This window comes from Tachysurus vachellii, chromosome 10, assembly GCF_030014155.1.
Source record: "Tachysurus vachellii isolate PV-2020 chromosome 10, HZAU_Pvac_v1, whole genome shotgun sequence".
Taxonomy (NCBI): Eukaryota; Metazoa; Chordata; class Actinopteri; order Siluriformes; family Bagridae; genus Tachysurus; species Tachysurus vachellii.
The window spans coordinates 26,584,303-26,602,079 of NC_083469.1; the positions used below are offsets into that span (position 1 = coordinate 26,584,303).

Genomic DNA, 17,777 nt, shown 5'->3' on the forward strand with positions numbered 1-17,777 from the left:
CGCAATATTTCAGCAAGTTAAAGTCTGAGCTGTCTTGTATACAGAGTAGTTTATTTATAATTATATATATTAAAAACATTACAAAACAGAGCAGTTTAATGTAAAAGTGATTAGATTTTGGATTGTACTTTTATCCATTATTTCTCTAAAGTGGACTTAGACCATGCATTCAAAAATACAATACATTCCTTTATTGTTTTTATTTTTTTTTATTAATTTCTCACTTATAATTAAATATATAATAATAATAATGATAATAATAATAATAATAATAATAATAATAATAATATAAACACATGCATTGCATACGGTTGTAAAAATAATACTGTGTTGTTTAGTTGAAACATTTTGTGAGTATTTTTTTAATCAAAATCTTCAAAATTACAGATTTTCAAAAGGTTCTGAAATTAAGAATTTTAAAAGTTCTTAAAAAAAAATGAAACTTAACGCTGGGCAAATCTTTGCAATCTGGCAACCCAGTATGTGCGTCCACCTGCTGATGAGAGCGCGAGCGTGCCAAAATAACACATTACAAACAGTTTACACGTTCAGAAAGTAGTGTTAAACTCCACAACTTTACACACGGGACCGTAAATAAAGTTGATAAAACGTTATTAATGCTGTTATTAAGCTTTCAGAGCAGGCCTGACGTTTATAACATTCATTTACACAGATAGTTTTAATCGCTGTGTGTTTTGCGCCATCTGTCGGCATTGAGCGGAACTGCAGCGATTCATCAAGCTGCTGTGTGACGTCAGAAGGAATCGAGTAATGAACCTGAAAGGTTTGACATCATTAAAACGCAGTTTAGAGCTTTATTACTGTGATGCTGTGTTTTTCCAGCAGGGGGCGACATACATCTGGAAGCCGAATGCATTTGGTTTTAATGCCTTTATTCGAGGTGTTAATTAATTAATCTGTATATACAATAATTATCAGGATATTTTACATTTAATAGACTGATCCATTCAAGATGTCAAAGAAATGTGTGTGAAGAAGCATAACAAATTAAATGAATGACCAGATTTCATGGGTTTTACATCACATCCTTTTTATCTGTTTAAAGTTATTCAGTATTTATTCGGTATTTATTCAGTATTTATTCAGTGTTTATTCAGTATTTTCTTTTTTCACTTATAGCAACTATAAAGAGGCGTTCCCTCATCAGCCTCCGTCATGAACTTGCACCATCACCTCGGACCGTGGGGTAACACACTGACACTTATAGACTGACAATAACACTAATATAATATTTAACTAACGAGCATTTTCTCTCCCTCATGTTTGATGAGCACAAGATATACAGAGCGTCTAAATATGAATCCTTTTAAATGTAAGCAGCATTTACGTCTCCATCCCCTCACACAGGCGGCAGAACCCGAGGTCGAGTCCCAGTCCGCTCTAAGTGAGACATTACTACCGTCTCTTGTGAGGTTTAATTTGAGATCTGATCTAATAAGTCTGATGTATGATCAGTCGGGGTTCACTCCGCCTCCTCCGGCGCTGTAAAAGCGTGTGATTAACACATCTGGTGTAAATCTGTCTGCTAAAATTAGACTGCAGATTACAATAGATCTGCATCTGTACAGTAAACAGGAACAAATGGATCAGACAAACGAGCCTGTGTTTATAACGCCACTCCAGATCTCAGTAACCACAGCTGCCTGACGAGACGCCTTAATTCTCCAAATAAGTTCTCAATTAAGTCATGACAGTAAGCCAGTCCTCCATTCTGAAGGAGTTCTGACTACTGCTTGTGATTGTGCGATCAATATTTAAAAAGCGTTTCCTTATAACTCCTCTGATCTCAGACAGCTTCTCCACACAATACGGCCGGTTACCTGTCAGAACAGGTGGCTGAGGAGTTACAGTAACTCTGCGGCTTTGCGCGTTTGGCACCGAGAAGCAGATCCACACCCAGTGCGCCATCCTGTTCCTAAAACCCTGTCAATATCTCAAATCTGCTCGTGTAACCTCGATTACACATAAACAACACACCTTATCTCAAAAAATCTCTAGCTGAGCTCCTGAACGCACCTCGTGTAAGCAAGGAATGTACTGTAAGGATGTTGATTGGTTTTCCTGTGGCAGCCTGTCGGGTATCGTTTTATTTCTCCTACCTTTTAAGCATTTGTAGTTGTATAACACTCTGTGGAACATCTCCAAGACAAGTTACTGTTCCTGTTCTCTTAGCAGGATCTTTGTTTCTCATGTGGAGTTAATAAGACTTCATTAACCTTCATAGCATTGCATAAAATAAACGGGATGCACACAACTTCAAAGACTGACCGAATTAATTCGTCCTCTGTTTTATAGATTTATTTATACATAGATCATGATGCACTCACCAGCCAATCAGGGCCAAGCGCAGGATGATTGACATCTCTAGTTTTCTATTACTATGACAGGCATTTTGAGATGAATCTGCATCACTGTGTACAAGTCACACGCTGTTTTTACAGAGCCGTTTTATTTTGGGCCGAAGTTCATCCAGAATCTTTTGGGAGTTGAGAGAAAAATGGAGGCCAAGCAGGCAGTGAGGGACGAGGCAGCGTGTCGAGTCCCCCCTCAGGTGCTTTGGGTACGAGTCCTAATGAAAGATCAAGGGCATTAGCTGTGGCGAGAGAAGAAATGGGCTACCTGCAGTTAGCAGCAGCGTTACAGGACATTAATTTTACCGCAGACTCATTTGTAAGAGGCACAAGAGAGGGAAAGAGAGAGAGAGAGAGAGAGAGAGAGAGAGAGAGTAGAAGTGGGCCAGGTCTGGTGACCAGGCATGGAAACTTCAGTTGAGCCGTGCTACGAAGAGAGAAATGGGAGTCATTCAGCCTGGCATTTCCACCTGCACCGTCAGCAAAGCCTGCATGGAAAATGTCAAATTCATTACCTATCCCCAGCTCCCCCCCCCACCCCCTCACACATTCCTAAGCATGATTCACGGCGCTTTTCTCCTGTGTGCCAACCCACTTCACCTTGCAAATGGGGAAAACACTCAAGCAAACAAAAAGTGATATGCCGGTTATTTTTTATATAAGGTGTGGCCATGAGACGATACACTGAAGGAATGAATTAATAGATTGGGCCAACAAGCTAATATATCAGAATCACAAGATGTTATTTTGAAGCCACAAGACAATATGTAGGCCACGAGATAATAGATCAATGCGACGAGATAATATAATGAGACCAGAAGATGTTAATGCCATGAGATAATATGAGATTGCAAGATAATAGATCAATGCCATGAGATAATATAATGAGACCACAAGATGTTAATGCCATCAGATAACATAATAGATCAATGCCACAAGGTCATATATCTAGTCCATGAGATAATATATGGAGCCCAAAAGATGTGTCCACAAACTGATTTACTAAGTCCATGAGATAACAGATTAAGATCACAAGAGAAATCTAGTCTAAGAGATAATATATCAAGGCCACAGGGTAATATTAAAACAACAAGATAATATATAACGAGGCCATGATATAATATGTTCAAGGCCATGAGATAATATACTAGGGTCATGAACTGTTTCTGTTAGAACTGAGGAACCCTGCGGATCTTTACTCATGAAGCATCCAGATGATTTTTATGCAGCCGTCACATTAAGCATTCTACAGAGACTTCTGCTCAAATCCCCAACCTGTGCCTGGATGCAAATCAGCCAGATTACCTTCAGATGTAGGGACTTGTTCAGGCGTCCGGACGCTCGGACCTTAATGCCTCAGATTTGCAGTAATACCCCCGTGTTTGTTTGGGACTTACAAGACTGCGGGCCAAATTAGAGGCGGTTAATGTGTGAGGCGGATTTGGACGGTTATCAGCTCGCAGTGTGTTTTCCTCGCAGGGGGGAAGAGCTCACTGATTCGTCCCACTGTAGCGAAAAAAACCCCGTTTCCTGCTGCCTTGGAAACCGAACTAAATGAGAGAGTGATTACAGACAGGGTCTCGCTGATGAATGGTGGGTTCTCATGATACCCAAACACAGAGAATAACTTTACATATGTATACTTTATTCAAATTATATTAATAAAGGATTATATTTATATGATGAAGGATATTATATTATATATAAAGGATTACATTTTTATGAAAAATAAATAAATAAATTCTACATGAACTGAATTAATGACATCATGTGATCCTATTTTAAAAAAATAAATAAATAAAAATATTACCCAATAAATGAAAAAAATGAATTCATTACCGAAAAAATGAATTATGTGTAGGGAAAATTAGATCAGAAAATAAACAATACTGTAAAAAAAATTTCATTAATTGTACTTAACCATAGTAAAAAAAAAGATTCATGCTAAAAAAAAATGTTTTCACATTGTGTTTTTATACACTCACTCTCTCACTCTCACTTATTTTCTACCGCTTATCCGAACTACCTCGGGTCACAGGGAGCCTGTGACTATCTCAGGCGTCATCGGGCATCAAGGCAGGATACACCCTGGATGGAGTGCCAACCCATCACAGGGCACACACACACACACTCTCATTCACTCACACAATCACACACTACGGACAATTTTCCAGAGATGCCAATCAACCTACCATGCATGTCTTTGGACCAGGGGAGGAAACCGGAGTACCCGGAGGAAACCCCCGAGGCGGGAATCGAACCCCCAACCCTGGAGGTGTGAGGCGAACGTGCTAACCACTAAGCCACCGTGCCCCCTGTTTTTATACAAATACCATAAAAATGAATAAATTGTGTTTGTGTAAAAAAAACCCAAAAAAACGCAAAAATAAATGAATCAATGAAAAAAGTAAAAATGATAAAAATGTTTGAAAGTGCACAAAAAAGTGTGTAAATTTTCACGTGAAATCTGTGTGACTTTTCTGTGCGGAAAAAAGCTCAGAGGTGACTATTAAAAAAAAAAGTTCAGGGTGTATCGGTATGAGAGTCACCTCTGTTTGTTTCCTTGGCAACAAAAACATGCAATCTGTCTTGTGTGTGTGTGTGTGTGTGTGTGTGTGCATGTGTGCGTGTGCATGCGCGTGCGCGCGCGCGCGTGTGTGTGTGTGTGTGTGTGTGTGTGTGTGTGTTTCTGGCACTCTGCTCCAGATTCCCTTGGGAGACTCTGAACAAAACATTTACAGAACAAATGAAACAGCTTTTTGGGTGCCATGGTGATATTTGCAGCAAATATCTTTCGAGGTCAGCGGCACTCCAGAGTTTATCCTCACATTAAAGCAGGTCAGAAACACATTAACGTTTGGTGTCGATTTGCTTTGAAACTAAACGTGGCGGAGGAAAAGAAAAAAAAAAAAAAAAAAACTGGTTTGATGCCGGTTCTACTTCTCTAACCGGTAAATAAACCCTGAAAAATACATGAAGTGTGTGAGCGCGTGTCTGCGCCTGGCATTGTGCAGCTTCTTGTGCTTTTTTTTTCACTTTTTCTTTCGCTGCAGTTGCATAGCAACCCAGTCGAGTCTGGGTGCAGGGTGTGGTGACACCGTACAGGGATATGGGGCTGTGCTGGATTTCCAGACTCGCCCTCTTTAATTAAAAGAGCCACCATCAAGGCTTTCGCACAGAACTGTGAATTATGCCGAGATTGTAAACACGCTGTGTCACTACATCGGTGTGTAACGAGGAGACAGAGATCAGGGATCATTTATAACACTAAATACACAAACACAACCAGACGCTGTGCAGTTTTTTAGTTAAAGGAGCCATCAGTGATTTTTAACCTCACACTATTTTTGTGATATTTAGTAAAGTTTCTTCTTCTTACACTGCTGCAGATTTAATAAAATATCTACTTGGAGGATGAAGTCAAAAGTGGACCAATGACCTCCAGGACTCACCTGTCAATCATGTCGTCTCCTCCCATTAACGTCCCAGAAGGATCGTGCAGTCGTGCTTTTCGTTTTTCGTCCGTCTTTGCCGTCCTTTCTCTCTGTTTAAAGTTGCCAAGTGTCTTTCGCACCTTTAATGCGATGTAAACTCAAATCTCTGAGCAACCACAGGCTTGTTTAGAGCAGCAGGCAGTAAATAAATGAAAACACTCCATGTTGTGCTGTTATAGGAAAGTCATCAATATCGGTGTGGTGTGATGGAGCAGAACCACCGTCACCCCTCGACATTTACTGATTCATTTCCAATCAGAGTTCGAATAACGGCTTATAAAAGCTGTCCTGAAGTGTTTTATTCCTTTTATATCATAGCACTCCGGCAGCGATAACAAGCGGCAACAACAATGGTAATATAATAAGGCACATAGAAGCGATTAAGGGGTCCAAGCACTACTTTATGTCAAAGTTAGAAGTTCTATTTGATTAAGTTTTACAATAAAATGGATTCCTGCGAAAGACATTTTTACTTTTTACACCAACGTTTTAATTAGATATTAAATTCGCCATCGGGTGGTAGAAGGACTTCTTTGGCAACAAAAAAAAAAAAAAAGTTGAAGCCAGCGAAAGGTCGAAGGAGGAAAATTCTTTGAGAAGTTTCGGAATCCTAGCAGTTTGTTTGATGATTGGACTAAATTAATGTAAAATGTAAATTAATGTAAAATTCCTGTATACTTCTTATATTTCTACAGAATTGTTTGAAGGAATTTGAAAGGAAAATTCTGAGATGCGGTTTAGAAGCAGATACTTTATGCTCTAGGTGGCGCTAAATGGTTTGAAATGGGTTCAAATGGTGATAAAGTTCCTTGAAAGTGATAAAAAAAAATTGAAGAGAAAAATTAGCAGATTGTCACCATCGGGCTCCTGGACCTTTGGTGCTCGGACCCCTATATATCTAATATAACTTACATAATAAACGATTCGATTTTGTGTGTGTGTGTGTGTGTGGGGGGGGGTCCACGGTATACTGGAACCTGATTGGCTCTTATATTTTATGATGTCATAACTGTTTACAGCTAGCGTTTCCACAGAGATTTTCAGCTCTGCTTGTTTCATAAAAAGAAATAATTATAAGTACAAAACAGCAGCTTTTAAGTTTTTTTTTTGTTTTTTTTTTGCAGCATGTTACTGATGAAGGTTTGATTTCAGAATCACACACGTCCAAGAAGTTCGCCTTTGCAACTCTTTTTTTTTCTTTATTGCAACTGGAAGACAATACAGCACAGAAACGTGATGGCGGATCGGAATAACGAACCAACGCAAAAATAAAATAAAAAATAAAAAGGAATCTTTTTTTTTTCATAGTAATGGACAAAGTGATATTTACATAGTGATGCAATTGTCTTTGGCAATATGATTACACAACGAGGAAATACAGAGTGCAAGAACGCCTCCGTATCGACACTTTATCAGGGTGCACATGCCATCAGACCTCGAAAATTCAGAACGAACGAAATGAGACTGTTCTACTCACTGTGGGGGGAAAAAACACGTCGCAAAACCTTTTTTAATGGCAACTAACAACATGAACCTTTTAATAATAAAAATAATAATAATAATAATAATAATAATAATAATAATAATAATAATAATAATGCACAAACTATGACCGAACACAAGGAAACACAAGGAGAAGACTGTTATTGACTGTTATTTGACTGGCTTGGGTTGAGATTTCTGATGCGCCTCCACTCGCCTCTTCATCCTCTCACAGCCTTTTCCTTCAGAAGAGATTCGTTTAAAGGAAAAGTTACGTAGTGAGTGTTCCCTTTTTTTTTTTTTTCCAAATTAGAATAGATAAAGACTCACAAATGCTGGTTTTCCTCCATTTTTTTTTTAATCCGCAGTGTGAGGATGGAGAATTCAGATCTCCGAAGCGATGATGATGATGATGATGATGATGATGACGACGACGGTGACGACGATGATGCACAGATGAAGTCCGTTCACGTGCGGTATCAGAACAGGCATGCTAACAGGACACGTCACAAATGATCAAGATCAACATCAGAAACATTCAGATTCACTGGGATGAGGATGAGGATGAAGAGTAGATGATGTGGACGATATAAAAACACCTCCATGAGCAATTTACAGCCAGTAATGTGTAAGCTGAGAGCGAGACGGATATGTGTACAGTGTCATATTATATTATACATGACATAAATGCTACAAGTAGTATTATCAAAATGTGTGTGTGTGTGTGTGTGTGTGTGTGTGTGTGTGTCTTGGACACGGTGTTGTGTATAAACTTACCGGCTTTGGCACTAAAATCAGACTCGTATTAAAAGCTAAGTGCGTCACCTTCAATCTATAAAAGTGCAATCTGATGGAATTGAATACGATATGCAGTAACGTAGAACATGCTCTGGGATGTGTGTGTGTGTGTGTGTGTGTGTGTGTGTGTGCATGCATGTGTGTGTGTGTGCAGATATTTAATACTGAACAGTGCTACGTACAGGGAAAGGTGTGTGAGCGTGTGTGTTACCTGTGCTGTGTAAATGGAAGACCCCCCCAAAAAAATGGAAGAAAAGGAACAAACACTCACTACCAACTTGTCCTTACACACACGCAGACACACACACACAGACACACACACACACACACACACCGGTGCTGATCTGATGGAGAGAGCGAAGAGGGGGGCTGACAGCCCTACACTCGGAAAGAAGGTGAAGTCCCCATATTGCACAGAGTGTTGCCCAACAGTCAGCGTTGTCCCTGAAGAAGGTTATTCTGTAAAATGCCTGCTTTTATGATGAGGACAAATCAAGACAAAAAAAAAAAAACACACAAAAAAAAAAAAAAAAAAAAAAAAAAAAAAAGGAAAAGTGACTGTAGGCCTATGGGCATAGAAATTAGATTAGAGGCAATGCCTTTTTGTTCTCTAGGATCTATATTTATATGAAAATAATTCATGCTTCATGCTAAATACATTATTTACCTTACAACTTTTTGAATAAAAAAAAAAAAAAAAAAAAAAAAGATCGTCGTCTTCTTTACAAGAAACCCATGCAACACGATTCTGGAGAAAATAAAATAAAATAGAATAAAATAAAATAAAAAATCCTGCTGGCTACATTGCTTTAAATTAAGAAAGGAAGGGGGAAAAAAAATGTAAACAAAGAAAAAGAAAATAAAAAAAGGTCTAGTGTAACATTTTATACAGTGTTATCCTGACTGGATGAAATTGCTTCTTACATCATGAGAATTAGGAAATTAAAACATAAAGAATTTATTAAAAAAATAAAATAAAATAAAAGGAAAAAAATAAATAAAATGAAACCGAATTTAAAAAAAAAAAATAAAAAAATCCCACAAAACGTTTCCACAGTCATTTCATTATTATTATTTTTTTTTGTATCACTAAATTACAATTGGCAGGTTTATTAGCATCGTTTCTGTCAGGGATTGTTATTAATGATTATTTTATTGTTCTGTAAGAGGAATATCACCGTGTCGCTTCGCTTTATTCCGGTAATATCGCTCGTCTCAATTGCTTAATGGAAGAACGTGGGCAGTGAGAGGGGAAATATTCTAATAGTCGTGTGTGTATCTGCCTCCAAAAAGCACAAAAGCTTATGGCTTCGGATTTATTTCACAGATTAACGTTGGACTCGGGAAACGTCTGACTTTCAGCAGCTACAGTAACCCAGGGTGGGATTAGTGCTCAGGGCAGCGAGTGCACACTACACGACTACGAGGAGTGTACACTACCCCTAGTGCACTAGAACTATATATATATTTATATATATGTATATATGTATCACACTATAACACACACACACACACACACACACACACACGACACACACTCCTGCTGCCCGCTCGCACGGAGCCTCACTCCGGTTATCTTTCTCTCGTCTAAGTGCGTGTGGGATTTTCTTCTTATTTAATGTTAATATCAGCCAAATAAAACCCATTAGTAAATCAGCTGATTTTTTTTTTTTTGCTATGGCTTTAATCTCCTTTAAAAAAAAAAAAAAAGAAATAAAAAGAATAAAAAATAAAGAACCCTCAATAACTTCACCTATAAAGTTAGGAAAACAAAGTTAATTGTTGATATTGCCACAAATCAGTAGAATTCACCTGATGTCCTGGAAAAAAATAGTAAATTCTATTAAAAGTGATGTTTCTTTTTTTTTTTTTTTTTCCTTCTTCCTCATAACACAGTTCAGTTATTTTTCATGGACTCTTTTTGCTCTTTCTGGCCTTTGGCCGTCCGGTTGGTGATATTGTTCAAACAGGCTCTGACGCCAGCCAGGTGGAGCAGAGACCCTGCCGCCTCCTTCATCTCCTCGTCATCGCTTTCCGGAGGCTTCTCCGTGCGCCTCTTTTTTAACGGCAGCATGTCACTGGCCACTCTCTGTTTGACTTTTGTCAAATGGTGCCACTTGTTGTGCTGCGCCAGGGCCAGAGCGTCCACCGCCCACTCTTTGGGCTCCTTCTTGATCTTGGCCCTGTCGTCGTCGTCCGTGTCACTGGTGGCGTCGTGACCGTGGAACTCGGACGCGCCGCAGTCGAGCTGCGTTTTCTCTCCGGATGTCGAGTTGGAAGATTTACCGAAGCTGTAGTTGTGGTCCTCCTTGGGGTCGCTGCTGACCAGAGGAGAGTCGCAGGATGGCTCGCTTTCGCTGAGAATCCTGCAGCCTGCCAGGACGGACCTAATTACACAGGAGAAACATACATCATGTGGTTAGGAAGCATAATAACACGGTCAGGTTGCTTGTTAAACATAATTCAGTACTTTATAGATTCATTAAAGTCAATCGCTGTGATAAGAGCTGCTGCTGTAATCATAAAGACTGACCTGTACTTAGCACGTGACTCTTATTCAGAGCAGCAGTCAGGATTTAACTCTGAGACATAACTACAGACTACTGAAGGTTTCCTCAGAAGTTTTTACAAGAAACAGAAGTGTCTTTTTTAATGTTACACATATTTATGACTTCTCTTATAGTAATATCGTCTTAAACGCAGATGGGGAAGTCGTGGCCTAATGGTTAGAGAGTCTGACTCCTAACCCTAAGGTTGTGGGTTCGAGTCTCGGGCCGGCAATACCATGACTGAGGTGCCCTTGAACAAGGCACCAAACCCCCCCAACTGCTCCCCGGGTGCCGCAGCATAAATGGCTGCCCACTGCTCCGGGTGTGTGTTCACGGTGTGTGTGTTCACTGCAGTGTGTGTGTGTGCACTTTGGATGGGTTAAATGCAGAGAACAAATTCTGAGTATATTTAAATATAATAAGAATGATGTTCATTCATATATCATCATATAGGCCTTTGTGTTGTTCGTGTTTAAAATGTACTGATTTTATGTTTCATCATCATCTTCATCATCTTCATCATTTGACAACAGAGAAAAAGAGATAAAATGGTCTTTCTTTTATTCACTACATTTTCTTTCCCTTCCTTTTTTTGGATTTTGTTACAAAAAAAAAAAAAAAAAAACTCTCTTGGGAAATTTGGGGATCAGACAAAACCTGGCAACCTGAGAATTCATTTGCATAAGGACGATCACAGAAAATGTTCGTTCTAATATTTGTTTTTACTCTTTTTTTTTTTTACTTGTTTTTACTCTTTGACCCCAGAATACTGTAATGATTTACACTCCCACGCTCTGATGCCACAGAGTCAGACAAAGACGGGTTCCTCTGAAGGTTTCTTCCTCGTGTCATAGTGAAACGTTTCTCCTCGTGCGGCTTGTGAAAGATCCAAATCCACATCTGGTTCTCTATCCAGCTGCTCCAGGACGACGTCTATTGTAAAACAGGCGTGCAAATAAAACTGAATGGAATCGATCGTCCGGATGAATGGAGGCTTTTGTGTACATATTTACTCGTTATACACTCTTTCATTTGTGATCGATTCGTACACAAATCCGTCGCTTTGTTCGTCATGATGTGCCTCTGTGGAACCGCGGTCAAGCTCTGCCAGACTGCTTCACCGTCCTTTTGCGCTGTATAACATTTCCAGCTGGATTTAGGTCACACTCTAACTAGGCCATTCACTCCTTTAGCTTTTTATTCTCCAGCACCTGGACTTCTAGTCACGAATGAGCCGAATGAGAAGCTGTGATGTTTAAGGCTCAGTGAAGCTTCAGGGTAAAGAATCTTCTTCTTCTTCTTGTTTAATCGTTGATGCTCATTTGGTTTTTTTTTCCTCGCAGGAAGACGAATCATGAACGTCATCCTAATAGAGAAGAGCATGAAATGATCTGAGAATGGATTCTTTTACCTGATTAGAGCTGCTGTGTGTCACGTCGTTAGAAAACGCTGATTTACAAACAGATCTGATCAGATTCTACACTTCAGGTTTGGTTTTGAAATGTTTCTGGCCCAGAAATGAGCTCCACCCTCTTGAAGTCTTGGCCTAATGGTTAGAGAGTTTGACTCCTAACCCTAAGGTTGTGGGTTCGAGTCTCGGGCCGGCAATACCACGACTGAGGTGCCCTTGAGCAAGGCACCGAACCCCCCCAACTGCTCCCCGGGCGCCGCAGCATAAATGGCTGCCCACTGCTCCGGGTGTGAGTTCACGGTGTGTGTGTGTGTTCACTGCTGTGTGTGTGCACTTTGGATGGGTTAAATGCAGAGTACGGGTCACCGTACTTAGCCGTATGTCACGTCACGTCACGTCACTTGCGCAATAGTGTCACACAAGCAGCTCGTCTTTCTCTTCATTTTCTGCATTTTTCGAAGCTACGGTGAAGGTGATCAGCCTCCTCGTCGCTGGACTTACACCCATCTTTATTTCATCTGCATTACCGAGCAGAAATAAATTGAATCTAGAGAGCAGTCTGTTAGCTGATACTAGCTAAATTCCCTCATTCCCTTCACTTTTGTGGGCGTGGCCTGTCTGTTTTTTATTATTCATTCATTCATTCATCTTCTACCACTTATCCGAACTACCTCGGGTCACGGGGAGCCTGTGACTATCTCAGGCGTCATCGGGCATCAAGGCAGGATACACCCTGGACGGAGTGCCAACCCATCACAGGGCACACACACACACACTCTCATTCACTCACACAATCACACACTACGGACAATGTTTCCAGAGATTCCAATCAACCTACCATGCATGTCTTTGGACCGGGGGAGGAAACCGGAGTATCCGGAGGAAACCCCCGAGGCACGGGGAGAACATGCAAACTCCACACGCACAAGGAGGAGGCGGGAATCGAACCCCCAACCCTGGAGGTGTGAGGCGAACGTGCTAACCACTAAGCCACCGTGACCCCCGTTTTTTTATTATTATTATTATTATTATTATTATTATTATTATTGTGGTCTGGTGTTGTTTTTCTAGCCAAGCGTTCCGTTCACTGGTTTTATTTGCATCCAGCATGCGTTAAGACGGTCCAGCACTCTGGTCTAAGCTGTGTGTGTGTTTTTTAAGCAGGCCAGTCCACTGTGAGTCATGAACTAATGAAATTAAACACGTCTCACGGCCTTGAAACGTACTTCAGCTTTGAAGCACCTCTCCAGCTGACCGACGGCGCTATTATAAACCTAATTAATAGAGCTGGATTACAAAATGGCCTGATTTTAGTGAAGAAGTAATGCAGAGAAATGGCAAAGGAGCGCATTTATTTACATTTATGTCCCTCATCAACAAAGCACAGAATTACTCAAATGAAATGCCTTTTCAACCAGTTCACTGCTGCCGTTCGGGGTTTTAGCGAGACGACGAGGCTGGAGGCTTCCTCGTGAACATTAACGTTAACATTCCCTGTGAGCTGGCAGAAAATAAAGAGGAGAGCTTTTCCACATCCTGTCATTCTAGTCATTTCTGTGTTTTTGGCTCATGAATTATAGCCGCGGTGTCACACGGATACGACAACACACTCCATAATTTAAGCCTAAATGCAGCGTCACTCATTTCAGAGACACGTAAAGCAATCTGTCAGTTGGCGTGTTAACATCTCGGGCACACCACACTGGTAAAATTGTAAATGCATATTTGAGTGTTGTGTGTGTGTGTGTGTGTGTGTGTGTGTCAGCACATATGCATGAAGGTCACACTTTCTATTAAGCCCACTGATGTTGTTTTTCCCAATGATGTGTTACAGTGGAGCACAGAAAGCAATGGGGTTGATGAGGAAAAGGTGTCCTGTGAGCGCACCTGGAGGCCCTGGGGCGTGAACATCCACACACACACACACACACACACACACACACACACACACACGAAACCTGTCCACACCTGTCTCTCCATGGATCTGTTTCAGCTGGCAGCTCTGGTGGTTTCTCTGTCTCTCAGTGCTCTTAAACAACACGCTTCACAACTGTGACCCTTTCATAAGGAAAGTGCTTATGTGTGTGTGTGTGTGTGTGTGTGTGTGTGTGTGTGTGTGTGTGTGTGTGTGTAAGGGAGGACTCAGGTCCCACTCAGGAGTCTTGGTTTATAAATGTTTTACCTGATGAAAGGCCATCTAGTGACTCCACTCAGGAAACACTTCCTGTACACGATTTATTATTAATGATTGAGTATTTTGGTCTTTCTGACAGCTGAAATTCCCGAAACTCTCAGACTGAGAGAATTTAAAACCTGTGCGAAAATTTTATTTCACTAGTTCTAGTTCTTACAGTCTGGTGTTTAAATGTCTGGAGAAGGTTTTTGTTTTGTTTTGTTCATCTAATAACTGAGCTAACAAAAACTGTTCTGAGCCGAACTGTCACGGTAACCAATCAGACGAGACTTCCTGTAACGCCCACAAAAACACTCGGAAAGCAATCGAGAGTTTAAAGCAGAGTTTCTGCTGCAATATATTAGCGTAGTGCTATTACTCGGTGCTATTGTAGCCAATCAGAGCACAGTTAACACCCTCTGTGCTATTGTAGCCAATCAGAGCACAGTTAACGCCCCTCTGTGCTATTGTAGCCAATCAGAGCACAGTTAATGCCCCCTGTGCTATTGTAGCCAATCAGAGGACAGTTAACGCCCCCTGTGCTATTGTAGCCAATCAGAGCACAGTTAACGCCCCTCTGTGCTATTGTAGCCAATCAGAGCACAGTTAACGCCCCTCTGTGCTATTGTAGCCAATCAGAGCACAGTTAACGCCCCTCTGTGCTACTGTAGCCAATCAGAGCACAGTTAACGCCCCTCTGTGCTATTGTAGCCAATCAGAGCACAGTTAACGCCCCTCTGTGCTATTGTAGCCAATCAAAGCACAGTTAACGCCCCTCTGTGCTATTGTAGCCAATCAGAGCACAGTTAATGCCCCCTGTGCTATTGTAGCCAATCAGAGCACAGTTAACACCCTCTGTGCTATTGTAGTAATCAGAGCACAGTTAACGCCCTCTGTGCTATTGTAGCCAATCAGAGCACAGTTATCGCCCCTCTGTGCTATTGTAGCCAATCAGAGCACAGTTAACGCCCCCGTGCTATTGTAGCCAATCAGAGCACAGTTAATGCCCCCTGTGCTATTGTAGCCAATCAGAGCACAGTTAATGCCCCTCTGTGCTATTGTAGCCAATCAGAGCACAGTTAACGCCCTCTGTGCTATTGTAGCCAATCAGAGCACAGTTAACGCCCCTCTGTGCTATTGTAGCCAATCAGAGCACAGTTAACGCCCTCTGTGCTATTGTAGCCAATCAGAGCATCATTCATTTACTAAAGAAAATGTAACAGGAAATAAACAGACTTAGTTTCCTGTTTAAAAGGTCACAGTCACCAATCAGACCACGTTTCCTCCTTATCTTCAGTGACCAGTTCTAATATTTTTGAAGAAGTTTTATTAGTGAAGATGTAGCCTGAGAATCCGCTCGCATCAAATTCACATCCGTTTCCTTCTGGGCTTTAAATCACAACGTATTAAATAAAGATTTGTCTCTTTTTATGGAAAGGTTTCCTGTTTGTTGTCTTCAGCAGAACGTATCGACGGCTGATGTGAAGAAAACGAAAGAAAATGAGGACGTGTGATGTTTCTGGACATCAGCAGTGTGGAGAAGGTCACAGGACGACGTTAGCACAGAGGACGAACGGAGCTCCAAAAAAATAAACAAATAAAATGAAGATCGGTGGAAAAGAGGCGGGACTAACCTGACGGCTGCCACTCTGCTGCCAATAGGATTAATGGGAAGAGGTCGAATTCCTGGGAAGAGGCCCGGGCTCATCATACAAGCTCCGTTCCGGATCACTCCCTGAGGAACTGTGGAGAAGAAGTGGAGAAAATGGACGTTAATGTGAGGCCATGAGAGTGTCTACAACACTGACATGCCTATATCTCTCTCACACACACACACACACACACACACACACACACACACACATATGCATGGCCGCCCACAGTGAGCATCACCCCACACAAACACCACGGCATGTGAGTACATGTGATTCAGCCGTAATCACAGATGGCACAAAGACGAATGCGAGTCATCAACAGACATACGAGAGAAATCAGCAGGAGAGGAAAATATTGATTCATTCTAAATCTACGCCACTGTATTTGATCGCTGTGACCCAAACACCATTAGCGCTCGCTATTAACTGGCTTCCGTCGTCTGCTTTGCACATCACAAGCGCGTCGCGTTTCCCACAGCGAGGCGACGGAAGGACGGTTTTTAATTTTTTCCCCTTTCTAAAAATATCCGAATTAACTCGGTAAAGACGGCGAGAAAGAAATTTCTCTCGCACAAATTGTTAAGTTTGGAAAATGAACCATGAACCATAAAGAAATCATAAAAGCAGATAGAGGAAGAGAGAATAACGGTTAGTGTGAAGGGTTTTTTATTGGGTTGAGGACTTATTTGATTGGTGTGTGTGTGTGTGTGTGTGTGTGTGTGTGTGTGTGTGTCTCAGGATGGACCATTTCAGCCTCTATTCACAGAACTCTGGACCATCAGGACCATTTAAACACACCATGGAGACGGCGGTGCCTTTATCCACATCTACTGGATGCAAAAAAAAAAAAAAAAACACCTCAACTCCATCAGTGTGGCTTTGTTTAAACTTCAGCTGCTTCACCAAGTCTAATCTGAAGGTCTAATCTGATCCAAACAGCACACAATTTCGGTCTAAAACGTAAGTGGAACCAAACGCTCCACATTTCATGACCGAAACATTCCCAAAATACCAAACATCTAAACTCTCCTGTACTTCACTCAGGAATTGTTAAATATTATTTTTATTGTTTTCAGAATACTCCAAAAGAGAAGAACAAAAAAAAGCCTGCAGGATTTCCAGCTGACTGGACATAGATCAGATGAAGCCTGTGAGATCAGACCTGACCAGACTCGACAGCTCCTCTCCTCGGCTGATCCCAGGACGAGGCATCGTTTCGCTCTGTCCAGGAAATGGCCTCTGATCGAAAGCAGATGGCAGACGTGGAAAAAAGGAGGAAAACAACTATTCACTCGAATTCCAGCACACCCTCTACCCATTAGGAAGGAGCGCAGTTGCCTAGGCAACCCCTCCCTCCCCATGTATATGCCATACTTTCAGAAGTGTGAGGTGCGGCGTGCGTAGAGGAGAACAGCTGCGCTGGCGTTGGCCCTCTCTGCCCCTCAGAAAGGTGAAGAGACAGCGTGACGACGTGAGTGCGTGATGTGAAGTGACAGAAGGACGCAGCCCTGGTCCTGATTAGCGCGGACGGGCGGCCAAACCGAATGCTTAATAAGCTTGCTTCGTGTTGAGCCATCAGGAACGACAGCAAGAAACAAAAGGCATGGAGTTCTCTCAGGATGCTCGAGGGAGGGTTTTTCAGCGTGTTTAAAGATTTACATTCTTTTGTTTCAATCTTAACATAAAGATCAAAATTTGTGAATTATTTATTTCATTATCTCAGTATCCAGTGTGCTTTCTGCTTACGGCAGTTTAAAGACTTCACAGAAAGGTGTTGGTTCTTTAGTCAATATCACTTAGCTGATATTAACGTGTGTGTGAACAGGAACAAAGTGGTTTAGTT

The 17,777-nt window shown here is 41.3% G+C and overlaps 1 protein-coding gene and 1 long non-coding RNA gene across 7 annotated transcripts in view; one reads left to right on the forward strand and one right to left on the reverse strand.

The window, feature by feature from the left end:
* Positions 1-7,038: 7,038 nt before the first annotated feature.
* foxn3 (forkhead box N3) overlaps positions 7,039-17,777 on the reverse strand; it is a 97,700-nt gene continuing 86,961 nt past the window's right edge. The window contains exons 5-8 of one of the 6 annotated variants that reach the window (XM_060880500.1): positions 15,914-16,022; positions 9,959-10,533; positions 8,481-8,894; positions 7,039-7,841 (exon numbers count right to left, since the gene is read on the reverse strand). In XM_060880500.1, the coding sequence (XP_060736483.1) occupies positions 10,044-10,533; positions 15,914-16,022 (599 nt within the window). In that variant the 3' untranslated portion in view covers positions 7,039-7,841; positions 8,481-8,894; positions 9,959-10,043. Of the gene's footprint in view, positions 8,895-9,958; positions 10,534-15,913; positions 16,023-17,777 lie in introns of all 6 variants that reach the window. The other 5 variants (XM_060880504.1, XM_060880503.1, XM_060880502.1 and 2 more) reach the window with 5 other exon arrangements.
* LOC132852968 (uncharacterized) overlaps positions 15,922-17,777 on the forward strand; it is a 2,601-nt gene continuing 745 nt past the window's right edge. Inside the window, exons 1-3 of the long non-coding RNA XR_009649142.1 lie at positions 15,922-16,056; positions 16,673-16,894; positions 17,011-17,777. The exon at positions 17,011-17,777 is cut by the window's right edge and continues 745 nt beyond it. This is a non-coding gene — a long non-coding RNA (uncharacterized LOC132852968). The remainder of the gene's footprint in view (positions 16,057-16,672; positions 16,895-17,010) is intronic.